Source organism: Emydura macquarii, unplaced genomic scaffold, assembly GCF_026122565.2.
Source record: "Emydura macquarii macquarii isolate MOO-44397 ecotype Brisbane River unplaced genomic scaffold, CSIRO-AGI_Emac_v2 contig_3122, whole genome shotgun sequence".
NCBI lineage: Eukaryota > Metazoa > Chordata > Testudines > Chelidae > Emydura > Emydura macquarii.
Window position 1 is genome coordinate 5,761,980 of NW_027133259.1, and position 27,309 is coordinate 5,789,288.

Consider the following 27,309-nt stretch of genomic DNA (forward strand, 5'->3'; position numbering starts at 1 on the left):
AATCAGTGCCAATTGCATCTGACAGCTTCAATACACTGATTAGTTCTGCTGGCGTCTGGGCCACTGAGACTATGTAGCTTTAATGGAGCAGATTGCACAGCTTTCTTGCTCTTCTTTGAACTTTCTGGAGTGATCAGGGAATGTCTGCTCATACTGGTAGTCATCTTTTTCTCATAACAACATAATGTTGGTCTCCACTCCCTGAGTTCCTAGTGGACTCTCTGGTAACTATGCGTGACAGGTGACTTGGTTGTCTCTTGCCACTGTTGGTGCTTCTTGCGATTTTCACTTTCATCAGCTTGTCCAAATTCTGCTTGTACATACGTGGACTTCACGCAGTGAAACTGATGGTGGCTTGTCACTGCAGTTGCTGTCAGGCTCCTGGCATTGGCCTGGGTCCAAATGTCTGATTCATTTTTAGCCAAGAGGATTCAGCAGTCCAATAGAACAGTAAAGGATGCTGGAAATAAGATGTGCCCACTGGCTACCTGCAGTGCTATTAATGCTGAAATGGGGCTTACTGATTATAGAGCCAGCATTAGCCTGTCTGGAATGCACAGAACATGGCACATACAGTGTACGGGCTAGAGCTCTGCCTCTTACATAGTGTGCTGTATTTTGAGATTGCCATTTGCAGGGAGCTGTGTGAGTTAGGGCTGGCAAAATTAAATTGGCTAGCACCAGTTGGGTTTCAAAGCCACACTGGGAAGAAAAGCCTGTATTTACTTTCCTCCACCTATAATTATAAACAATGCAACGATGTTTCAATATACAGTTAACACTGGGTTCATAAAGCTCAGTTTTTCAATGTTACAGGCAAATTCCAAAAACGATTGAGCCAAAGGCAACTGCTGTTCAAAAGTGATAACAATTAAGTAGTAAAGAAGACACACAATTCTTGGCTAAGAATTGCACACATCCTGTTATATTTGTTACCTCTTTTCTCTTGCCCTGACCTGCTTGTTCCTCCACGTGTTATGTCTGGTCTTTTAAACTGTAAGCTCTGTGGGGCAGGGACTGGAGTCGATCATATGTTTGTACAGCACCTAGCTGGCTGAGACCTTGTAGGCAGTACCAAAATAGAGCTGTTAAATAATAATTACGATAATAAAGCTTAATAGAGACTCTTGCTGCAGCCTGCAACTTGACAGCCACTTCAAACCCGCCTCCAGATCTATGAGGATGACTTGCCCTCAACCCGGGGCTCTCGCCACGAGGGGTAGGACAGGAGGTTTTACACCCTTTCTGTGATCAGGGTGATTGGTAGGGGAGACCAGGCCCTCCCATTCCACTTTCATCAATTTTGCACTAACTCCATTAACTTCACTGAAGTTATGATATACCCCGGTGTGAGATAAGAATTAGGCCCATATGCCCTACTGAAATGAATGTATTTTGAGGAACGTGTGTGTCTCCTCTCACATTTCTCCTGTTTAATTCCTTTACTTTTGAACCATCCTTCCAGCCAAAGAGGTTTGAAGGTCACCTCCCTGCAGAACTCTTCAGTGCCACTCCTGGATTAGTCGGAGAGAGTGTCATTAGGGTAACAGCAGGTGCTCAGGAAACCCTGGGCAAAAAATTAAATGAATGATTGTGGAAAGGCAGAGCCAATGGTTCACACTGCTCGGGCCGGCCAGTGGGCTGAGGAACACCAGGGGAGGGGGGACCTACTCTTGTGTACACTCCTTCTCTCATTCTAAACCTCTCTGCACCTTGGAGATCCAGTCAAGCCTCCCATCCATTAAACCGGTGGGTGGCAGTGAGAGGTGAGCCTGGTACCCAAATTCAGACCTCTACCATCAGTAAGCCAACGTACCTGCCATATCTTTGAATTACTTCTGTGTATATTTCTGATTCTGTCTGTGCATTTCCCTCCGCCAGAAGATCATTTCTGATCAGATTTTCTACAGTTTAAATGTAGTATTAGTTCTTGTAGTTCTAATGAGATTATTACCTTGTACACTGTTACTGAATTTGCCTCACTGATGGCATCCCTTCACGCAGGAAAAGGAAGCGAGTGCTGTTGTTCACAATATGAAACAAGACTGTGAAAAAAACAGTATCAACGTGGGGCAGATTAATTCCTGTGCATATGGTAAGTAATGAAGTTATAACCATCTTGCCTGATGTTTAAATGAGAAAGTATCCTTCTTAAGAGCCTCACTAAAATTGTTTATCCATATAAATACACTTGAGAGAGTCTTATTACTGTATTTCCCTCAAATCATAAGAAAACCCATTTATAAAAGAGCTATTTCTATTGAACTAGCAATACTGGAGCATAACTTCTAATACACACCTCTCTCACCACAAAGGGAGAGATTTTTCATTTGGTGCTAAATGAAGCAAAATTGACATGTGTTATCTTTTATTTAAATGAACATAAATTACTTGCATGAGTGAGGTTCTGCAGGACCAAAGTTAGCTATATCTTTCCTTCTCTCACACACTTATTTAGCTCCCTCTTGGCCAAATCCTGCTTGCTTTAGTGGGAGAAGTCCCACTGGTTTCACTCAAGTGCCTAACACCTCCCCACACTGAAATAAATTCTTTGGAGATGCTGAGCTATAGATCTGATAAAACAAAACTTTTCCTGATGCTAATTCAAGATGGTATTAGGGCTCCTTCCTCCTCAAAAGCAAAGTTGATTTAATATTTTTATTAGCTATTATTAGTCAATAAAATTTACATGTGCATATGCAACATACTGTAAATTGAGACTGCACCAATGTCGTGATTTAGCACAGCACATAAATACTTGCATAACTTTAAGCACATGAGTAATTCTATTGAAATAATTGGAATTATTCACGTGCTTAAAATGTACATGTTTTTCTGGACTGGGGCGTTAAGTAGTGAAACTCTCTCCCACTGAGATATTGCCTTTTAACTGGTTTTGTGCCTGATATATATGCATTCAAGTCACATTTGAGTACTCAGTTTGATAACAGCACTTGCAACACAGCCTATCGCCTATGGCCTGGTCTACACTTAAAAATTAGATTGACCTAGCTATGTTGCTCAGGGCTATGATACGTTTTGCATGGTGGCTAGATCACCCTAGCTCCCAGTGTAGATGCAGCTAGGCAAATGGAAGAATTAGCTACATTGATGGAAAAAACCCTTCCATTTTTGTACAAAGTGTCTAAACTATGTTGCACATGCCATAAGTCCCATTGACTGTCGGTGAGACTGATGTTCCTAAAGACTAGATTTTTAAAGATATTTAGGTGCCTAATGTTGCCGACAGACACCTAGAAGAATTTTCAGATAGGTCCAGGTGTCTAACTCCCATTTGGGGAATTAGGAGCCAAGGCACTTTTGAAAATCCCATTAGGCACCTAGGTACTGAAATAACTTTAAAGCCCAGATCCTCAAAGGTATTTAGGTTCTTAACTTCCACTGAAATCAGTGGAAATTAGAAGCCTAAATATCTTCAAGGTTTTGGGCCTACGTGCCTACATCACTTTTGAAAAGGTGATTTAGGCTCCTAACTGATTAAAAAACTAAATACAAATGTCTCAAATATATTTACAAAAAATCATTAGGAAACTGCCATCTTGACAGTTTGACACTGTCATTTGAGACACAGGCATTGCAGATCAAAATCAAGACGAATGGGAGCCTTTCCGAATTCTGTAAGTTAAGTTCTATTACTTTGGAAAATGGCTAAATTAAAAGTGGTTAAAATGATCTTTTTCCGGATAACAGCTTTTGCTTCACAACAACTTTGAAAGTCTTATGGTATTTCCTGCATTAAGATGGGAGCTGGATTCTCTAAATTTACCTATTCTATGTCATCAGTCCAGAGCGTCTATTAGGAAATGTAAATGCAATTGATAGACGCAATATTCTTGATTTTTCCCATACAAAAAAGCTGAAGGAAAAAATATAGTAGAATGTTTCTGAGAGAGTCTTTGTACATTATAAAGCTGCAGAAAAGAACTCACTCAAAACAGATGTAATGGGACTGAATGCCTCAAGGAACTGGTAATTTGCCCTAGATGTGTAATAACTCAAAGTGGTTTCCTACTGATGGCTGTTTTGTGGCCAATGAATGTGTGACATGAATTAGTGGTCCCAGATCACTTCCTATAGGACAACTGGCCTGACTGGTGGCAATCTCAAAAGAGAGAACAAGGAATGAAGCTATGGAGACTCTCATCCTTATAAGTGTTTCTTTCCAATCATAACTAACACACACTGCCCCACCAATGTGAAGAAGCTTGCGCTTCTGCTACCTGATCTGTACCTTAGCTCTTCACATGCTTTGTAGATAACAATAAATTAAAACATAGGTTTAAAGACAATATAATGTCCTACTTAGACATGACTGATTGCTGTGCTGAATGTGCTGTCCTTCAGGATTATGTCTCTGTTAATGCATTTTGCTGTAGCCTTCCTGGTCAATTTTGCGCCACTTGTGTGAAATTTACCAAGAGTTTCCAGCATGGTTCTTTATCCTCTTTTGAGTGTGTAGATGGGAGGGTGGAGGGAATGGGGAAGAGTCAGTCAGGGTTAACTGGCTTTATTCTTGCTTCTATCATTCAGTTTTTCTCTCAGGGCATATCAATCAAGGTTTATAGGAACAAAATATAATCTTTTTATTTTCTTATATTTCTTTGCAAAGCCCATATTGTGTGAAGTTCCACTTTTGCCCCCATTTTTTTCATTCTAAGAAAAATAAATTAATCAGTAGGTCTGATTCTCCTCTCTGGAGTAAATCAGGAGTAACTCCACTGACTTTATTGACATTACACTTGAGTAAAACAGTGTATATGAAATTATAATCTGGTTTAATATCAATAGACTAACTATTATGTGCAGCCCTACTAATCCAACAATCCATAATGTAGCCAATGGATAAGGAATATTTCGTAAAAAAAGGTTTTCAATTTCAAGGAAAAATTAAAACTTTTTGGGCTCTTTTTAATGTACTGTTTAGTTACACATTTTGTAAAAACACTATCAATTTTCGCCACACATAAAATCTATGTAAGCATTTATATTGCTCTTCTCACTATAGTGTGGGAGAACTTAACAAAAATTATCACCATAATACAAAGGCCCATGTGCAGTCCAGTTTACTTCCTTCTTCCCCAGAGGCAGCCTAGTGAATCTTCTTCTTTAGTTGAAAAACCATGTTTTATATTTCGTTCTGCAAATGGTGAGATGTGTGATGTTTCTAATCTCTGCAAGTGAGTTCCACAGAGAACCAGTTGCTGAGAAAATTCTATCCCTTGCTTTTCAAGGTAAGCAGTTGCATAGCGACTGGGGAATATAATTCTCTGTGGAAAAGTGTACTTTAGTGTAAACATGTTCTTCTAGACACAAGAGTTAGGAACATAGAATTTGCCATATCAGATCACTAATCCAACCTGGGCTGGTATTCTGCCCCTGGCAGTGGTTAATAAATTATGCTTCCAAGGAAAGTGATCATCTCCCCCATGATACATTTGGCAAGCTGTGCAATCCTGGAGATGTGGGAGCTTCCCTTTGCTTAGATTTTGGCTTGTATTGCCACAAAAGTTTGGTCACAAAATTATCCAGCTCTTTAAAACCCAGCCAAAGTATTTGACTAGGTCATGCTACTTTCACTTGCTGATTTCTGAGGCAGGAAAAAAAGCACGATGGAGAAGTCAAATTACTTTTCTATTATCACATCTGTGACTCCAGCATAATATCCATTACATGGTACATTTTTGTGGTTTTTTGGGTTTTTTTGCATGATCAGAATAAGAAATCTTGATGGGCACTTACTAGAATGTAATGGGGTCTTACTGTAATGGAGTCTACAAACCCCAGAATCAACATAGACAGAGGGGGGAGAAGAGTTGTTCTTGTTTACAAGCAAGCAGCTTGAGCGGCCCATCTATGGAAGCCAGCACCCACAGCTGCAACCAATAGAGGAAACAGCTATAAAGGGGAGAGTACAGCAAGGGAAAGGGAGACAAAAAGGCCTGGGATAGCAAGGTGGCAACACCCCTGCATCAGGCTGCCTCCAGGAGACTGAAGGCAAGTGCGAAAGGTGAAGGTCTGTCAGGCTTAATTGGAGGTGAGGGGCTAGACCTGCTGGACAGCAAACTAAGGAGGTCAGTCAGGAGAAGCTGAGGCTCCTTGAGAGACCCCCCCAAGAGGCAGTAACAGGTACCCTGGCCCAGTCCATACTAACCTGCTCCTTTAAAAAGAGAAGGCAGAGTATGCATCCATCGGCGTGAGGAAAAGATCCATAATAAAGAATAAGCCCTAAGTGCGTGTAGTAATTTCATGACACAGAATATTGGTTATGGCACTTTTGACAGCTGAAGCTTTCTGTCTGACTCTTAGTTCTGCTGTCCTTTAACTAAGCAATATTCTTTTAAAGGGAGTGGCCATGAGGAAATGCGGTGATCTGAATGGGCACAGAACAGAGCATTAAGGATCACTGCCATTCATTGGTGGCAGTGGTGTTTCCTCCACAATTTTCCATTGTTCCCAGAATATTAGAGAGACAAGGAGGGTGAGGTAATAGCTCTTACTGGACCAACTTTCTGGTGGTAAGAGAGACAACATTTTGAACTACACACAGAGCTACTCGCTAACCTCCCCTTTTTTTTGGCCTATGATTTGTTAACAGGCCACTTTCCCTTGAATGATCCCTTAGAAGATGTGTTAACTGTTTATGCTAAACAGTCTGTTCCACCTTGTGTTTAGCTGTGACATTCTGAGGCCTGGTCTACACTAGAAAATTAGATTGGTTTCAGAGGGGTGTGAAAAATCCACACCCCTGAGCAGTGCAGTTAAGCCAATTTATGTCTCTGCAGACAGCACTAGGTTGATGGAAGAATTCTTCTGTTGACCTACTTACCACCTCTCGGAGAGGTGATTACCTACCTCGACAGGAGCAACCCTCCCATCAGCATAGGTAGTGTCTACACTGAAGCGCTACTGTGGTGCAGCTTTGCTGCTGTTGGCATGTATGTGTAGGCAAGCCCTGGGTACCTTTCCCAGATAGGAAGAAGAGCTCTGCGTAGATTGGAAGCTGTCTCTCTCACCAACAGAAGTTGGTCTACCTAAAGATGTTACTTCCTCCACCTTGTCTCCCTATTGCTATTCATTGTCATTTAGCTTGGAGCTGATGATGGCTTCCACCCAAGATCAGAAGGCTTTGGATGAAGCTGAAACTGAAAGTGCTAGATTCAGCAGTCACTGGAAGGCTGCTTCCTGGATCAGCAAGTGCTTTTAAAATATATTTTAATGAATTATAAGGAATATTTTTTAAAACTAAATATAGAGGGAAATATCCCAAATTATTTTTCCTTTTTTCCTTCACCCCTTTCCTTAGCTTTTTAAATAACTGAATGAGTCCACAATTACTAATAAATCCTTCTGACCCTCTCTTTGTGGCTTCACATTTGTTTTTATTGAACTTGCATTATACAGGCATGTTACTACCCCCATTTAATTTGTTTTTAGATATAATCAAAAATCATACAGCTGTGGCTGTCTTTATTTTTCTTTCCATGTAATTCTATTTCCTTATAATAATTTGACCGTGCAACTGCATATTCAAATCCAACTCTTGTATACGTCCATTAATTTAAACTACATTTGCCATATACCTCACACCTCATGAGCCACGATACAATTGCCAAGAAATGCAATCCCTGTTTTGTTTTGTTGGTTGAACCTTGATTTCCTCAAGTTCTGGGGTTTTAATAGGATATGAAGGGTTAATATTTTCATGTTACTGCATGTGCACTTTGCACTTTCCTGTTGTTCATGATGAACTGGTGCTTCATTATCTACTTTGCTCACGCTTTACATTTGTAGCTTAGCTGCACTATTTTGAAAATGTCACATCCCTATTGTTAAATCTGACCTTCAGTCAATAACTTTCTCAAAACACTGCTTGCTACAAAACCTTGCCAATCAATCATGGCTACCCAGGTGGTAAACTGTGATTGCTTCTTAGGCTGCAAAACTTAATTGTTTCACTATTACCTCCTCATCCTCCCTTATCCCACCCTTCTGTTTGCCTCATCCCCTTGATGCATTTTTACATGAGATTGCTAATTTTCAATATACCACCTAGCACAATGCCATTGTAATTAAAATAATACATAGTAACTCTAATAAAGCATAATAAGTGAGATTAAATAAAAACTCAAGAAACTTGGACAGCAGAACTAATGCAATATAGGCTGTAATACACTAAGTGTATCTGAATTACTTGGTTGTGCATTCTTTATTCCTCTGTGTATTTTCACAAACTCTACCACTATTACTTTGTTTATTAGTATGATTATTGTATTAATTGTTTTTTCATCACCCAAAAGTGTGCTAGGTGTTTTGCAGTATAAATGAAAAGATGTGGCCTCTTCCCAGAATCACTGACAACCTCATTTTAGACATGTCTTGACAAGAGGGACTAACAGATAGTGGTCAGGGGATGGGATGAGGAAGAAAAGGTTTTACAGTAATAAGATCACCTGCTTACTTCTTTTAGGTATGAGTACATCTAGCTACCTATCTACCAAAGTAATGAGTTTGATACAATTCCCTGTGTAACTTGAGTGCACTATTTCTGGTTGTTCTAAGAAATGTATTGCCCTCTGTATTGTTATTAGATTTATCCCACACATGATATTTTGTCCAACAGGAAGAGCTCCTCGGGGAGATGTGTGTCATTCAGTATGCAAAGGAAAAACAGACCAAAAATCATCAAGTGAGACAGACTGTATTCAAGTATCTTTGGTAAGCAATGAAATTGTAACAGCTATTAGTAATAATTCACTGGATACATGACCGGCCATAAGAGCCTTACTTACTAAGAGCTTATTCATACAGAAGCTCACTGCCTCAAAAGTAAAATAACACATTTTTGCTCATTTAATAATTTTGAAATATATGCATAGAGATACAGATACAAAATACTGTGATCTGTTCTCATTACAGTCTCTTCTAGACCAGACACCTGAAGTCCAAAGACAGAATCAGATAAAGTCTTATGTCAATGAAGACAATTACCCGATATACAAAATCAAAAAAGGAATCTTGCTGCAGACAAATCAGAAGTACCTACTTGAGAAGGTTAGAGAAAATGGGAGATCAGTGGACCAATTCTACTCTCAATTACATTGGTTAAATCCAGAACAACTCATTTGACTTTAGTGAAGTTATTGTGGATGTACACAGGTGTGATTTAGAGCGGAATCTAGTTCTCTAAAATTATACACAGTTTAAAGGGACATCACCAACTGAAATTTGTCCCCAATTTTAAATTGTCTAAACCAAACTTTTTATAAGATCAAAGACCAATAGACATTTTATGTCATTTTTTTAATCTCATGAAAACTGGTATTTCAAACAAATCAGCTCTCCTTTCCAGTATTTGAAACCCAAACATTGCAGTACTAAGGGCCTGATCCAAATCAATTGACACAGTGGGAGTTCTTCCATTGATTTCAGTGGGTTTTGCACAAGATGGTTAAAAACTTGCAAGTGAAACTGATCAGAAAGAAATGTGAAACTGACTTAATTTCTTTTATTTTCCACCTTGAGGCAAATGCAAAAAGAAACAGAGAATAAATAGTGATATGTAAGTTGAATTTTAAAATTAATTCATTTTTAATAAACTAAGGTGCTATTAATAATATAGGTAGAGAAATATGTTTGTTTCAAGCATATAAAATTTAAATTGACAGCACCCCATTTAAAATTTCCCATATTCTGGCTGGACATAAGGTAGATGCTCTAGTTTGAAAACAATCTCTTAGAGTTCCTGGGATCCGCAGCAGAACCATGATTTCTCAGGCCCAGTAGGGCATGGGTTTGCCCTACCAATATTTGGTTACAGTGTGATGGGCTGCACAGATTTCCTGAACTATTGGACTGTGGGAATTTGAAGGAACTAAGTGGTGTGAAAGATCCTTGTTTGCCCTCTTACGGCTGTCATTAGGTAGATGCTGACACCAGGATTAGAGCACTCTTCTGAACAATTCACTTGAGTTTAGATTCCTACCAGTTAACCCTTTAGTTGCTTAATATCTCCCGGCTGTATCTCTGGACTAGTTATCTTGATACCAAATCCTCCTCAGTACTTAAAATATGGTGTTACTGGGTCTCAATATTGCTTCTTTTCTTCCTATTTTGTCTATTTGGATTATAAACTCTTAAGGGTAGATACTGTCTTACTTTGCATATGTAAGCACCTAGTACTATGAAGGCCTGATCTTAGTCATGCTGTAATACAAATAATTAATAACAGTAACATTAATATCAGTGTAAACGGAATGTCTCTAACTCAGGGTGGTCATAAAATGTAACATGACATTTGTCAAGAGCTTTCATTTATACTGGCTTCTCTGAGACAGAAACAACCCATTTAAGATTTACTCTTTGCAAAGTATAGCATTCCAGCCATAGTTCGGAGGAGATACAGAATGAGTCATTGAAGTTACACATGGAAAATACCAGTTAGGTCATCCAGATTGCCTTCTCGGGGCCACTGCAGCATTATACGGTCAGTGCTTAACATGCAGCACAAAACACTGCTACAACACAACATATATGATCTGTAGCCCATTAAAAATATGGCTGGATCTTTTCTCACTATCTTCTTTGTGATCTACCGTATTTTGGAGGTGACTCTGCTTTTAGAACAAAAGAACAGCTGGGCAAAACCACTATCATATATTAAGGGACGTACTCCAAAGGAAATCACCTTCAGCTGTTGCCAATGGATCTGGTCTGTGCTTCAGCAGTGGATATCTTTGTCTAGTGATGTGGTCACTGGAAAATGGGAAGCTGGTGTTGGTATTTCTCAGATTAAAGTCTAGTCCTTTTTTGGAGCTGTTTGCTCAGATGAGTAATTACACTACAATAAATACACCTAACTCTACATCTGAGCTTTTCTATAATGATAACTGGAGCAGTTATAATTAGAGAAATCTCATGACTTGGGGGAAATAGACAGATTTCTAAAATTATGTGTATTTACATATCTTTATTAATGTTAGATATGACATCAAGGGAGTGAATCCTAACTTCATCAGTACAAGCCTTTTCCATCTATTTCTAATGGGAAAATTCTCTCTTCATAGTTGCAGGGTAACTCTCATCACCACAATTTCACCCTCTGAGAGCTCCAGCAGGTAGAGAGTGCCGAATATTACCAAAGATCTACATGGGGCTATGAGGAGAATTTTGCCCTGACACTTTATGGTGCTTATTGCAGGAGTGTTTTACAATTGTTTATACATGAAATAATAAGGATACATCGATATATATGATATATATATACTTAGAAATATGGCAACCAATGGGTTAAGTAGTATACACACATTGTTAATAAACCTTCAATTTCATTTTATTTTGAGCCATATCTTTAATGATGGAGTGAACTGAGTCATGTTGAGGAGAAAAGCAGATGAGTGGGGATCTATCAAGAAGAGTGCATTCAGAGAACTCTAATTACATGAAACACTATGGTAAATTACCTGCGAGTCCAACACTATGAATATTAGAAACTACCGTAGAAGGGATAATATCTCTTGAAAAAAAGTATTGTCTAGGGTAGTGTTTCCCAAAGTGTGGCTGTGCCTGCAGGACTAGCCAGGGGATGCAGAAGCTGTATAAATTAAGATGGGCAATAATTTAACAACACAAAAGGTTGCCAGGGGCAGAGGGAACAATTGGTTTCAATTTCCTGAAGGGGTGGCTCAGTTTTCAAAAGTTTGGAAAACACTGGCCTGAGGGTTGGAGTTGAATAAGAGTCAGAAGCTCTGGATTCTATTCCCAGCTCTGGTTCTAATTTGCTGTGTGACCAAGGCCAAGTCACACAGAGTTAGATTTCCAAAAGAGCTCCGTTCCCCTTTAGGCGATGAAGTGGTAGGATTTTCAGAAGTGCTCAGCACCCAGCAGCTCCCATTATTTTCCTATTGGGAATGATTTCAGTTACAGCAAGTTAGATCATTGTCACATGGTGGAACTTGTGGTGTGGTACAAATAGGTCCATATGGACTCTTTGACTTCCCCCCACAAAATCTATTTAACTACTTTCATCACTAATCTGAAACTACAGATTAATTTCATCTGGCTTCATTTGACAGATGTTGCAACCTATCATGAGGTAGTCAAAGATACACCAGGGTCTGAGCAGAATCTTGTCAGCTTCAAGGACTTAACACTTTTGAAACATCCCATTAAGAAATGCTTTATGTCATGGAAAATTAATGTGGGCTTAACCAGACTGCCAAAAGCTTCTTTGAACCACCTCGTAGTTGTGAGCTCAGATTTCTTTCATGGAAAGTTACTGTCCTGGTGTTAGTGACTTAAATTCCTAAAGTCAATTTGCTTCAAGCTCTGGTGATCGATCCACCTTATACTAAATTTGGTGTTAGTGTCATCCAAGATTCTTCTCGAAGACAGTGACAGAATTCCACGTTAGTGAGTCTATTGTCCTGCTAACATTCTTCCCACACCTATGTGCACATCCCAGAGATTTTTCTTTACTATGCTCAACTATGGAGAATCCTCATGGTTCAATCTGGAGCTGATTAAAGAGGACTTTAACCAGATAGCCATACGTTTATATTCATTACTGCCCCATGGACCTGCATTTAGAGGGTCATATCCCAGCTCATTCTGGCAGAGGCAGAGCAGCTTCCACTGTCAATTTTGGATGATAAATGGGCAAAAGGAAACTTTGCGTTCTTCTGTTCCGCTTTTGGAAGACTTAGTTTCTTTCATCTGAAGGCTTCTGGCTTGCTACCTCTTGGATACAGATGTCATTAGCTCAGGCCTCCTAGACATCAGCTTTTCTTAACTGAGGCCTCCTGGCTGTCTCAAAATTTTCTGGGAGAGCCACAATTTTGTCCTCCAACCACAAACAGCACAAGCTCAAAATGTTCTCAAACTCAAGGCTGTCTCAAGTTTGAGACAATCTCAAAAGCAAAAATTCTATTAAACTGTCCATCAATTCAAATACTTATTTTGATAGTGTCTTCACAATGAAATACTTAGCTCTTTATTGGGACAGACATTATATCTTTTTGAATTATTCATTTTTCCCCATTTTTCCCAGTTCTTTTTCTGTCCTCCTCCAAACCCCCATGGGCAGAGAGCACCCATTCACTTCAGCTGGAACAGCATATGCATTCCAGGGTGGAATCTGATCTTTATTTTGGACCTTGTAGCTTACAATATAGCATTATTATTTTTCATTGGTAAATCATCAGTAATGTAAAGATTTCTAATCCTCTACAACGTTTCTCATGATTAGAGATTCCACTTGTCAAACCTGCATTGAAAAATGCTAAATTTGTTTTGTGGACAAAATGTTGAAAAAAATGCATTTTTTTTTTTTTTTTTTTGGAGTAGTTCAATTTCCTATCATAGTAAATAAATTGTAATTTTTTGTTTTTTTCAGATTTTGGATTTTCCCTCCTGTCTCTCCCTATTCTTACCATTTTTTTTCCCTTCCTCCCTCCCCTTTCTTAGAATTTTTCCATTGCAAAAAGGGGGACGAAGGAGATAGACAAGGGGGGAAAATAATTTATTTTCCAGTTTTGCAGGTTTCATTTTTTCATCAGAACATTTTGAATTTTAATTTTTGACAAAAGGTCATTTTTTGTTGAAAAAATAAAGTTTTGAATGGAATATTTTGACAGCTCCAATTTCAACATTTCACAAAGACTGTCAATATGACTTGGATATTTTGTTTTTAACCTTACCCGGTAACGAACTCAGTGTCACATTATTTGTGTTGCTGTCATCCTTTCTTTGTTTTTTTAAAAAAAACCTTGCCCATGCATCATTATCTTATAAAATTTGCTTTTATCATCCTCAGAAGGAAAATACAGGGACAAGATGATCTGAGACTGATCATTATTCCCTGATGGATCCTGCTGAGAATATAAACAGATTTACTATAAGTATCGAATAAAAGATCACTGAAGTCTGTTTCCTTAATATTCCAAAGCTAAGCAGCTCGCTCTCTGCGAGCATTTGTTTTGCTAATGGAAAACCTAAAAGGCTGTCAGGGCTGATAGAAGATTAAACCATAAGCAGAACTATTGAAAACAAGTCATTTCAACTTTCTGTTTTAAGGTCCAGCGGGAAGTGATAGATGGGATGCTCTGGTGCGTGTGTGTGTGTGGTAATTTATTTGAAACTCTGTGAATCAAAGAGTTTCTGTTTACAGCATTAGAGCCAAAGCTGAGGATGCTTCTTTAAAAAAATGGAAAGAAAATGATATAGCTTGCATCTCAAGGGACAGTTTTGCAATCATGCTGAGCCTAATTGATGAATATGTTGTGCTGGCACTAAGTCCTCCAAGACTTCCTAGCACATCAGCAAATACGCTAATATTCAGAGTTAGGTTGGATATTTGGTTCATGGCAATGCTGAGGAACTGTAGTAAAGCAATATATAATTGATACCAAGGAGCTCCACTGTAAGTGATCAAACTGTTCTTTAGATAGAAATGGGCCTGCTTGAGAGATTTGGATTAGACAAACGACGGTGTTGGATTTAAATGTTAAAGGTGAAAAATGTCCTGGAGAAGGGTTTAAGACATGGAGAATTGCTATTATGGGGGGAGAAAGGAGTGGCAAAAACTGCTGTGATCTCAGCTTCTTCAATCAGTGTTGTTTACAAATGAGAAGAAACAGAAGAATTCAGCCTAAGGTAATAGCAGTGGCATTTGTTTAGCTTTTAAGGGTTAATCATTATACATATTTTATATCGTTTGAGGGGAAGGGAAATTGAGAAGAGGCAAATATTTAAGAACAGTATTTACGTTATTAATGTTGGAAGCTCAGGCAAGGTTTACATTTTTAAATAAAAAGATTATTTCAAAGGGTTTCTGCTTAAGTTGTAGGTAAATTATTGATTTTTTCAGGTTCCAAACTGTCCAGGGTCCTGCAACATGATTTCAAATTGATCTTGTGGCTTTCACAAAGACTGTGTGGTTAAGAAATTGTCTTTTGATAGCTTTATCTAATATTTTACTGGAGAGAGAAGGAAAGGGGAGCTGTAGAAATCCTGATGTTTCAAAGCAGTCTGAAATCAAATGTTCTGCCTTTAAAAATGATGTCTTAAGAGTTTAACTTTTAAGTGTAATCTCTTGCAGTTTTGCTGACATTCTGGCTGTCTAGAAGGAAACTAACATGGGGCCTCATTCACCGATCCCTCCCTCAAGTTTTATGGCAGAATGCCTCCATTGAATTACTTCAGTGGTCAGTCAGGCCTGTTGTTGTTAACTCTGCACATGGTAGCATTTTAGGAAGCCATCTAAGTAGACAGAGGCAGCTGACTGGCTGAAGTGTCTGTGATGGCCCCATTTAAGGGCACAGTGGTAAAGATAGTGAGTGCAACGGTGATTCTGACTGGGACAGATACGATTTGGCTCCACTGTGTCGGCCTCTCTAGCTCCCCCTTCAACTCATCACAGAGGTGATGTATGGCTTCCAGGGTAAACTGTGCCTCTCTGTGACCTCGTGAGGTCGGAGAGGTTGAGGAAGGTCTTTGAAGGCTCATGGACCTTGTTAGGAGGGTTAAGGGTGCCTCTTCCTCTGGGCCTCTTTTGCCTGCCACCTCTTTTCCCAGCATAGTCAGCTGCTGCACTGCAGTTCCTCCTCTCCACTCTACTCAAACCTATTCCCCCAGTCCCAGGGTATGTACCCGTTCCACCTTCTGTCTCTCACTGGGCATTTCTTTAACTTGGGCGTCATGGCATGCTCCTGCCTCGGGCTTTAAAAATTGTGATCTCTCTGTGCCTCAGTTTCTCCATCTGTAAAATGAGTGTAACAATACTTATCCATCTTAGTAACATGCTTTAGGATCTACAGAGGGAAAAGGTTATTGAATTGCTAAGTATTACTAATTTATTACTGTTATTCAGGAGGAGCGGGAGCAGCTTCTAACAGTAGCTGGCATTGTGAGTAAGTTCTATAGGAACTGATCGCTGGCAAATAATTCAAGTTGTACAAACGTTGCTTTTATTTGATCATATCTCAGCCATCTACAGGAACCTTTAGAACATACCTGCTCAAGTGTTCAGAAATCTACTGGCTGGCAATTCTTTTTCAAAGCAGCTGGGATTCATTGACAACAGTTTGTTTTGGGTTTTTTTTTTTGTTTTTCTTCAGGTAAATCTTAGAATTCGTGGGTCCTCTTCAAAAGCCCTAAACTACCAGTTTGTTTACATGTTTGCACTGGTTAAGACGTGGATTTGACATTCCTGTTCACGTATTATATTACAGCTAATAGGACAGCCTGGTTTTCAAATCACTGCCTGTATTCTCTAGAAACTAGGCTCCCATCAGTCTATGGGGACTGTTGTTTTTAACTTTCTCTGCTTCGGACTGCGCTCCGAGTATAATGGCCATGGCAGCATTTCATCTTACAATACAGCAATAATCACATCCACCTCTCAGCTTTCCATGCTCCAGCTGGTGGATCTGATTAATTGTTTCTCTGCTCCTCATGCACCCTGCAAAAGAAGTGCAAAGTGGGCGTAAAATGCAAATCAGAATGGAAATATTACTTATCCACTCTGCACTGTTGTTAATGACTGTGCAAGATGCAAGACAATGATGGAGTGGGCTCAAAATTTCGGAGATCACAAAATGAGGGACATAAAATCTTACCTTAAATCTTCTGTTAAGCAGATGGTCCCTACTTGGAGGCTGAATCTCATATTCCAGGCTCTTTTTAATCTTCCCTTCGAGACTAAGATGGAAGTCCTGTTTTAATTTTTAACTTATACGTTACTTTTCTGGTAGTAATTGTCTCTGCTCTCTGGGTTTCTGAACAAATAGCCCTTGCTTACAGGCCAGCTGTTTTACTTTTCAGTAATCAAAATGCTGTGCTGTGTTCGGAATCAATTTTTGTTCACACGTATCCCGCTGAATTCCATTAGAATCAAGAGCTTGTCCTTCCCTACATCCCTTTACCTCCAATGAGGCTGATAGATGTCTTCACAATTTGGATATAAGAAGGGATAATAAATTTGATTTGAATAAACCATAAGATTTTCAAGTGTCTGAAACTTTGTCCAAAGAAATATCAGATTAAGGCCCACACAAAATGTGCTCCTGTCATATATTAGGGTTTTTACACATGCTCTGAGCTTGACGGAAGGTCATAACTATACTTTTTATACAGACAGACACAAGGTACAGGAGAGACAGGATAGAAAAGATAGGTGAAACATGGCTTTTGTTGATGCTTTTGGAACACAGGACCGCTAGGTAGTTACAAGTCGATGCTTTAGCTGGCAAGCCTACCAAGACACTTGGTGCTTGGACCCTGATTAGTTACGATCTGGTTATATCCTTTCTCTTTAGATAAGGCAGATTTGGATGAGTGCAATATATTTGACTTCAGGATTCAATGAAAAGTCAAGAGATGTTATATGTGTAATTGAAGTTATGGGTATGTTTGATATATCTGTATTTCAAATTGTGCTGTGTCTGGGCGACACCCCAGACAGGATGGCTGAAGCACTAGCCTGCTTAATGGCCCATTAAGGAAATTCACAAGTACAATGGGCCCAGGGGGAGAAGCCAGAGATATACCTGATGAGTCACCAGGACTTACTCATGTGACTCTGGACTCCATTTCATTCCTGTAAAATTCCACAAGCAGCATGACCAAGGCCAAAGGACATAAAAGGCAGCTGCACGACATCCATTTTGTCTTTAGTCTGTCTTTGTCTTCAAGTCTTCACCTACCTCTGGATCAACTCATCTACAGCTGAACTGAACGTAAGCTGTGAAACAAAGGACTGAGACCCATCCAGGTGATGGATGTACACCAAAGGGGACTATACAAGCCTGCAAACTCCACGATTCTATTAGAAACCTGATATATATGGACTGTCAAATCATTTGTATGTATCTGATTGCTTTAATCCTTTAACATTTCTCTTATAGTTTGTTTCTTTCTTTTTATAATAAACCTTTAGTTTTAGTTACTAAAGGATTGGCTGGCAGCATGGTATTTTGGGTAAGATCCAAACGTATATTGATCTGGTAATGTGTCTGAGTCTTTGGGGTCAGGAGAAACCTTTTTGGTAAAGAGCATAGGGTTTTAAATAACTGATCTCTTTACTGGACCTAGTGGCTGATTGGGAGCCAGATGCTGAAATGCAGTAAAGGGGGCTGTGTATCTTTTTATTTTGGCTTCTTGATAACTAGTGTGGGGAATCAGAAGCACTGTTTGTGCTTTGTTGGGAAGTCTGACTTCAGTGTCACCCACCAGTGCTGGGAGAATCTGCTCTCCTTTTGCAGCCTGCCCTGACCTTGGCATTTTCAGGTGGCTACCCTAGGCATGGACAGGTCACAATATATGCTCTGTATTTATGTTAGAAAAGGGCAAGGTCAAAGAAATGCACCTTGCACTTGGAGCAGGGGGTGGTGAGGTTTCTGATGTCCCTAAGTTCCTGGGGGAATTCATGCCACAGTCTTGGATCATCTCTGGAAAAAGTTCTATTTCCTCACAGAGGAGCATTATTCTTATTGCAGAGAGTTCCACTGTGCCAGAGGGCAGTAGTTGTTGACCACTGTCTTCATCCTGAAGCCGAAGCTCTGAGATCCATAAAGCAGCAACACAGAGCAAACAACTGACTTTTGTCAAGTCTTATGCCCTTGGCTGGGTCTGATGCCAACTTCAGGAGAGCAGTGCTCCAATCATTATTTGACTGATGCAGCTGGTACTTCTCGTTCCCAGCACCCGGCAGGGATATTGCTTGCTAGTCCCAGTGGGATCCACGCTGACACATAAGCGAAGAAGAAAGAATGGTTACATACACTCTATGGTCACTGAGGTTCTTTGAGATGTTGTAAGCTGAGTGGAGCCCATGAGCTGCTCTCCATCCTTGCTCTTCAGAGTCGACAGCAACACAAGCTTTTAATTGTGAAGGAAGGGACATGGCGGCCCTGCCCTTATGCCCTTGGACGGGAGCACACGGAGGCACATAGTGCATGCGTAACTCTGACAGACCGTGCTATTCTGAGCCACATACGCACTCTACAGTCAGATCCACACGGACTACAACATTCTGAAGTGTCGTCAGTGTAGGATAAGTAACCCCTCCCTCCATGTTGTAAAATTGTTTCTTTATGGGAGAAGTTCAGCCAGTAACACAGAAACTCTGGAAAGCCTCCTGTGGCAGAAGACTTCTTGTGCTCCTCTCCTGCAGGTGTTGTGTGATCATGTGGGGAAAGCTAGACTCTGACCCCAGTGAGGAGAGTGAGCTAGTGTAACAGCAGGAATATGGCTGATGAGTCTGCATTTGTGCAAATCCAGTGGTAAAAAATCCTTTGTTGGGGGGGGCCATGCATGGATTCCGGTCCTTATTCTAGCCCATCTGGGTTGTTGAGTGAATTCCATCCTTCCTAGGCCCTACGCAGCTCCATCACACAAAGGTCATTTACCTGGGCTTTTTGCTGAGAGAATGTCACCTGGTTTGCCGCTTTCTGAGTGTTTTGTGTGGAGTATGAGGGAAGGTTGCAGCCATTTGTTGGTCACACAAATGAAAAATAGTGCATAAAAAGTGTCTTTGTGCAACTTAGCACAAGTGGATATTGGAGGTTCAGCCTATTAACATGTATTTAGACCCCCCCAGATTCATTTCCTTCACATGGGATTATTTTGCCATTGTACATAGTGAAGTGAAAGGAAGGAGAAAGCCGTAATCAATTTAGTGCTCATAGTGCCAATGAGGCTAAAAATGTTATAATGTCACCTTTCAGAATCCCTTTATTGAACAGAATGTCAAATCATCTTTTTCAGTCTTCCCAAGTAGATTCATTTGCTCAGTCTCAACTGCCAACTCAAGAGGGCAATCAACTGGGCTCCAGCAAAGTCTTCCATCAGGTATGTGACTCTTCCATCAATTTTAAAGAATATCCAACTGCTTGTTTTCCAGGAGAGCACCTCAGATATAATAAACCTAGGCAGATAGGGTCCCACAGTGGTAGGGGAGAGGAATAGTTCTTTTCTTCCCCACCTTCCCTTCCCCTGCAGCTGTGGGATTTTGTGTTTAGCACCTGTGAGCAGTCTGTACTTCCACTAGTCATTCAGTAGTATTTTGAGCTATGTCTGCTGCCCATTGGGGGACGAACACTCCCTCTCCCTCTGCAGGACTTTCTCATGGGACACTCTATGGGTTTCAACTCTAAGAATTTCCAGTCCCTTCCATAGTATTTCCTGTGAAAGGGACAACTTATTCATCTAAGAGGCTTGGTTTGTTTTTTTTAAGAAAATACAGGAAAAACCCCTTGTCGTTATAAGCTCCATAGGAACCAGACTCCCTCCTTCTTCAGAGTTTTGACATTCCACAGGAGTATACAAATTTCAATGTAGACTCTATGGTCCTGAGCCTGCAATTGATAGCACACGGGCAATCTCTTTCAGGATCGGAGCCTATTTTTGCACTGAAATCTGTCTACAAGAGAAAGTTTACTACACTGAAAACTTTCTCTGCAGATATTACAGGGGATGCAAACTCCCAGCATTCACAAAAATTATTACTAGACACATCAGTCATTGAGTTTAAAGCACTTACGAGGCAGAAATATTTTGCAGATAACAAAAGGACCTAGAGATGGACCCAGAAAAGGAGTTTGGCACCAAAGTCACTTTTTAGGCACTTAACTCCCAGTGTTAGATACCACTGTGACACACACAACTCGCACTGAGCCCTGGAGGAACCTAAACTTATTTGGTGCCTATGTTTCAGCCTCTGGGCATTTGTACTCCTGCCTCCTTCTAGGTTTCCAGACACCTATCCGCCCCCTAAACCTTACAGCGATTTACAAACCAGGGGAAGGTAGGCATTCGGCTGCTTAAATCACATATGGGATCTGATCCTGTAGTTGTTTTCAAAGGCTGCCTACTGGAACAGGCCCCTCAGGAGAGTTCACACAAAACTTGGGGGGGAAAGGAGATCCTTCACCTCCCTCATAACTTTTAGCTCATTGATTTATGTACTCACCTGGGATGTGGGAGACCCAGGTTCAAGTTCCCCCTCCGGAAGGGATGTGAGCAGGAATCTGTCATGTCTGACATGAGTGCTGTAACCGCTAGGATAGTCTGAGTTGCAGACTCCCTTGTTCTCTCCTGTTGAAGGGATTGCACTTTGTCATTTGAGCGGGGAGACATTGAGGGGTGGGGGTGGTGGAGAGAGAGAGAGCACAAGCATGAGAATGACTCTGTGGCCTGGTGGTTAGAGCCAGGATTTATTTTTAAGTTTAACTCAGAAATTGCTGAATGAATTTTGCTCAAATTTTCCAGAAAAATAATAACCTTTGGGCTGAGAATCTATAGCCAAATTTCCACTTAAAAGGCAACATTTTAAAAAAAGCTATGAGAAACTAAAATGATGTCGTTCTAAGGAAACTCATGCCATTAATTTATAGCGGAAGCTACTGCTGCTGTTATAATATATGTGTTCATCTATTAATAATTGTGTTCTTGTACATATTTTTAAATGGTTTTGACAAACCAATTTGAAAAGCATAGAAAAGCTATTGAGGTCACTGCTACAAAAGAAGCTCTATTAAAAAAGCGTCTTTACCAGTGTGCCATGTCATTTTTATTTATTTATTTGACTTCAGAAATTCAATAGCAGTGTTAGGTCACTCCCTCACCTGGAAGGCCAAACGAAGCACAGTTTCGTTGTAAACGCTGCCAGGCCTCATCCACAAGACAGCAGCCTTCCTCACATAACAAAGAACCTGCAGAATGTGCACATATTGTTTCAGGTGAGTTTACGGACATCTCATCGTTACATGCAGTGTGGTTGTAACCATGTCAGTCCCAGGATATTGGAGAGACAAGGTGGGTGAGGTGATATCTTTTATCGGACCAGCTTCTGTTGGCGAGGTAAAGCCGGGCTCCGGGACTGGGCAAGCCGCTGGGCTCTCCACCTGGCTTTCTGGGCACCAGGCTTTGAGCCATCTGGGCAAGTTGGGAGCTGCCACCTGGGAAAGCCACCTGCTGTAGGTGGCTGCCAGGCTGGGCCCGGGGATGTGGGCAGGGGCAACTTGCCACCTGCTCCAAGCTGGGGCGGAGGAGCCACCCAGCTGCGAGCCCAGCTCACGCTCAGGCTGGGACCCGGGGATGTGGGCAGGAGGCAGGCAGCTGCTGTCCCCGTCTTCAAGCCAGGATGCAGGAGGCTGTCTCTCGGCTCAGAACTGGGAGATGAGTGGCAGCTGTGTACCCCCTGCCTATGTCTCGTGTACCCCCAGGGGTACACATACCACAGGTTGAGAAACTATGTATTACCTCACCCGCCTTGTCTAACAATGAGACAGACATCTTTGTTTGATGTTAACTGATTTGTTTCTAATGGAGCTATGGAATTTTAGTGAAGTTGATTAGAGAGTTATCTATATGTTTGTATATGTATAGATAGATATAATTTACTGGCAGTATTTTTTTCAGTTTCTATTTTCACTAGCAAAGCTCCAGTTCAAAAAAAAAAAAAAAAGAATTAGTGAGGGATGAAAACCTAGGTGTGGCAGCTAAATCTGGAAATGTCCCCAAAAGTTTTGATGATTATCCAAAGTTACTTGAACCTTTAAGAAGTATTATTCAATGTTGGCATTTAAAAGCCCAACCAGTTCCTTTCCTCTTCCTCATTTCTGCCCAACTCCTCCATCCTTCTCCTATCCCCGCTCTCTAAATTCCTGTCTTTTTTTTCCTTCAATAGATCAGATCTCTGATCTAAAGTTGGTGACTCCACATTCTTCATCTCCACCATGTTGATCCTTTTTTCTTCCTGTCTGTGATGTTAGTGTACCAAATCTATGGTGGAGTCTCAGTAGATTTGGCAGGTTCTTTTGGGCCCTGTTCCGTTCTATCTTCAGATCTTATGGACTAGATGCCACGGAATGCCTGGAGAATGCAAGTTTTATAAACTGTAGCTTACCAGACAGAAGTCTACTGAGACACTGCTGTGGATTGTATAACTTGCTTAGAAATGTGGGTGTAAGGGTTGGGAACAGCTCCAGGCCACAGAACAGCATACAGAAGGGGGTAGAGAGGCTGCTTACCTGAAATGGTTTGAACTATCAGAATGGTTAAATCCCATGGCCTGGTTCAGCCAAACATGTGCTCAAGTCCCATCGCAGTCAGTGCTCAAGTTCCAACGCTAATCATTTCCAGTCTCTTCCCTAGCACATGCTATGAACAGGTTAATTTACTAATCTAAGGGTTTGGGGAGGTTGCTTTGTTTTTTAAGAAAACACTTGAAAAAGCCATTGTTCTAAGAAGCTGCATAGACACCAGACTCCCTCCTAAAGCAAGACTTAGAAATCCCACAGGAGCATAGCGCTTCCATTATGCATGTTTATGTACTCCGATCATGTTTAGGTAAATCAGGGCCCATATTAGGACTGAGGTTCCGGCCAGTTTGGTTCCCCCTCCTCCCCCCAAACCTGTTTGCTCAAGTTTAGAAGTCAAGAGACACACTTTGACACATGGACTCACAGAAGTCAGAAATGGAAAACATCTCTTAGATCATCTTGTCCATCTCCTCAGCAGAAAGACGAGGGCCAGATTCTCAACTTGTGTAAATTGACATAGCTTACTTGACGTCAGTGGAGCTATGATGGTTCACACCAGCTGATCGGACATGCATATGGAAACTGAATTCCCTCCTCTCCCCTGAAGGTGTCTCTCTCTAAATCGGAATGAAGGCACACTGTGCTGGAAGTTTTCACTGTTGTTGCCCATGCTGCACCTGTTCTGTGGATAAATATATGGTCTCCAAGGCTTTCAGGCCTTTTTTCAGCACTCCATTAACTTTAAAATCCCTAATAAAGTCCAAAGTCTTCAGAGCTTACTTCTGAGTAGGCTACATACAGCAGTGTTTCTGTAAGGATGGGGATGAGCAGAAAAGAAAATGAAAATCTTTGTTGCTTGGCAGGAAAACAGAGCTCGAGGCCAGCCACAATTTTCCCGATTTAACCTTGCAGAAAACCTGCCTGAAAGTGCTACCAAAGTCCAGTCCAATAAGACAGAGATCGAAGAAACCAGTCTCAGGCTGCCTCTGACAGCTCCAGGTACAGTATGAGCAGAAACAATGCATGCCAGAGAGAATGGTGTAACTAGCAATGCTCACTGGGAAGGTGTACTGCTGTACGTGTTCACTGAAATGCCTTTGTTGGGGTATGGCAGAAGGGATGTGTGACAGCATTTTAAAATAATAATTTAACTTGTTTTTATACGAACTTTGGAACAAATAGACAAGTGCGAATAGGTAAGTGACAACAGGGTGTGTGACCTTGTTGTGTGATCATAGGCAACATTCTTCTGGAAATCAACCAGCAGTGACAGGAACAATTCTGGACTCTTCAATTGCTGAGAAGTTTACTGACGCCAATAAGGCTGTCTTCAGACCAATATACAGGCAAAAATAAGTTAGCTAAAATAGCTCATTGGTTTGACCGTTCAACGGTGATCCTGTGAGCACTAGAGGGCGGATGCTAGGGTTAGCCCTTCTAAAGACTAAATCCATTTGTTTTCTGAGGCCTTGGCCTGAGCGATGGAAGACTGTTTAGCTATTTTTAGGAGGTGAGAGCATCTGACTTTAGTGTTGTTGGTTCTGGACACTTAGTGATTAGTGTGGATACCAGTGAGACACGGTACATCTGATTTGCAGATCAATAAGGTTTAATGTGCAAGGTTTTCTATAAACATACTAGTTAGATATAAAGCTGAAAATTAACTACAATATCTCATACTCACTAAGCCTGGAGAGCTAAGCAAGCACTCAGAAGGCTGTATACAGGAACGTCTTTCTTCAGGGGCCACGCCAATGGATCCTCTGGTTCAACCGGCAGCACCTCCCGCTGAGTCAGGTGTTGATGGAGCGCCCCCCTTTGTCTAAGTGGTGACTACTTATACCCCTCCATAAACAACCTTCACCTAATTATCTCTCTCATTATCATATATGCTAATTACCTACATTGGGTTTCCACCATTAACTACATTCCATTCTTACCATAATAATTGGGGTCATCAAAACAACATCTGGTGGTAGGAGGGGCGGAGTAAAAGTATGCCCCTTGGCAATAAAACAGTGTACCCCAGACGTTCAAGGATAACTTGTTGTTCCCATCACCGCTATCTATGTGCAGCTGCAAGCAATACTGTATCTGTATTTTGTCTTGTTATGTGCTGTGCTGTGCAGAAACTGAGACATCTATAAGGTTATTCAGTCTCTGCCAACTGGAAGATGTCACATACAGGGGTCAGAATAGCCAAGCAAGCAGCTGAAGCTATGCTAGGTCTGTAGGACAGTGGTCAAGCAACTCAAATTGTTCTGGGCCTCCAACCCGTGTGTTGTTGTAAATGTGCCTAGGGACAACTGTGATAGATGCTTTTTCAGAAATTCAGGCAGAGATCTTCAAAAGAGCTCAGCTTAAGCCTAGCTCGGTTCCCTCCGAAGTCAATGTAAGTTATACCATTGATCTCCATGGGAGCAGAGTTAAGCCAGTGCTGAGTGGATTTGAAATTTCCACACTTAATAAATAAGATAAATTGTAAGACAAAGGAGCATGAGAGTCCTTCTTACAACATGACAGATAGATAGACAGCACTTCTGTTTTTTAGGATTTATTCATTTCATTTAGGGGATGGGGGTTATTAGCAATTTTTAAGTTTCATGTAGATGGCTTTTGGGACTTTCTTTGTATATACCATAATGAGTAATCTTGGTAATGTTACCTAGTGCTCTTTAACAGTCTTCAAACAGTCCTTTGTTAAAGCACACTGGGGAACCTTTAGTATGTACCAGCAGGATCTACACCGACTAATTAATGCTCAACACATTAGTGCACTTCAGAAATCACACCCCCGTAGTCCACACTACTGATCTGTGTAGACAAGCCCTTAGATACAAGTAACCATTTCTGGTGTTTTTCCAGGGTTTATTGGATAAACATCAATTTAATTTTTTTTTAATTGGGGGTATTTTATCAGTGTTTATGGGTTAAAACCAAAAATCAGAAGCCCTACAAATAGAATAAGCAGTGTGCAAATGAAGACAAACTTCCAAAGACCAGCAGCTCTGTTCATGGACACGCATTGGCCACCCACATTTTCCACCCACATGTGCATTCCAGACGCTGTATGTACCCACTATTCAAAAATGGGAACAAAACACACTCATCAAACTTCTACCTACTTAACTGTGAGTGCAGATTATGTAGTTAGGGCCAAAGACGAAGATCAAGCAGCAGTGGCAGTTGGGGCTCTTTCCATCCCTTGGCTGCCCAAGAAGAAGCATTAGCAGGTCCCCCAGTTACTCAGAGCATCTGGGCTTAATCCATAAAGCCCTTCTGTGGAGAGCACTGCCTCATCATGATGCAGGCAGACTAATCTTCCAGCTGCCAATGATGCCAGTGACATCAGAGAGGAGGCTCTAGTGGGTAATTAAGAAATCTGCTTAGAAATACAGAGGATCTAGGTCTGACTTGTTTCCTCATCTCATGCCCAACTGCAAAGCATCTAGGCTTTTGACATTTCTACCAGGCACCTAAATGTCTTTAGAAGTGTGACTCTCAGAGAATAAATGATTTGCTAAGGGTCACACAACGAGGCAGAGTCAAGAAAAGAACCCAGGAGTTGGTAGGGAAGAATAAAAATAACAAATTAATTACATTTAAAGAAAACGTTCACTGTAAGAATCACAATTGAGTCGCATGACTCAGGTATTTCACATTTTCACTGTTGATTTTTAATTTTTTTCAATTCAGAAGCCTTGAAATATTTTAGAAGCCAGTTAACAGTGTATGAGCAAGAAGAAATTCTAAGCTATGCAGAGCTGTGGTTTCTTGGGCTGGAAGCTAAGAAGATCGAAGGGTTGCCTGAAACACAGAATAATAATTGTTATGATGACGAACATGGCACTTACATAAAGGTAAGAGGGAAAATCATGGGACTGGTATTCTGGGCAACAATATTTGCAGTGACTTTTTGTCCACTGTTAACTAGTCTATGTGAGAAAAAGATGGTCTCAGCCCAGCAGCTAGCAGTTAATGTCCACATTGCAAACCCAGCACTATTGACAACCTGTTTGAATCTTAGAAGAGAAGCTCTGAATGGAGATCCACCTTCCCTTGACACAAGTCACATTAGTCGGGGACTAGTGCCACTTCTGCAGCCTCTCCCAACTTCTCCTGGGGGCATAAGACTTCAGGTTTTGCCAGTCCAGCACCTTTCATGAACGGTGAATTCACAAACATACACACCACTTTAGAACAGGAACTTTGAATTGCTGCCGGCGCCAGAACTTTGCCTTTTATTTCC

At 40.9% G+C, this 27,309-nt stretch overlaps 1 protein-coding gene across 1 annotated transcript in view; it reads left to right on the forward strand.

The window, feature by feature from the left end:
* The first annotated feature begins 2,034 nt into the window (after window positions 1–2,034).
* DYRK4 (dual specificity tyrosine phosphorylation regulated kinase 4) overlaps window positions 2,035–27,309 on the forward strand; it is a 40,920-nt gene continuing 15,645 nt past the window's right edge. Inside the window, exons 1-6 of the mRNA XM_067530960.1 lie at window positions 2,035–2,095; window positions 8,642–8,736; window positions 19,783–19,866; window positions 21,609–21,755; window positions 23,924–24,059; window positions 26,757–26,920. Of these exons, the coding sequence (XP_067387061.1) occupies window positions 2,035–2,095; window positions 8,642–8,736; window positions 19,783–19,866; window positions 21,609–21,755; window positions 23,924–24,059; window positions 26,757–26,920 (687 nt within the window). The remainder of the gene's footprint in view (window positions 2,096–8,641; window positions 8,737–19,782; window positions 19,867–21,608; window positions 21,756–23,923; window positions 24,060–26,756; window positions 26,921–27,309) is intronic.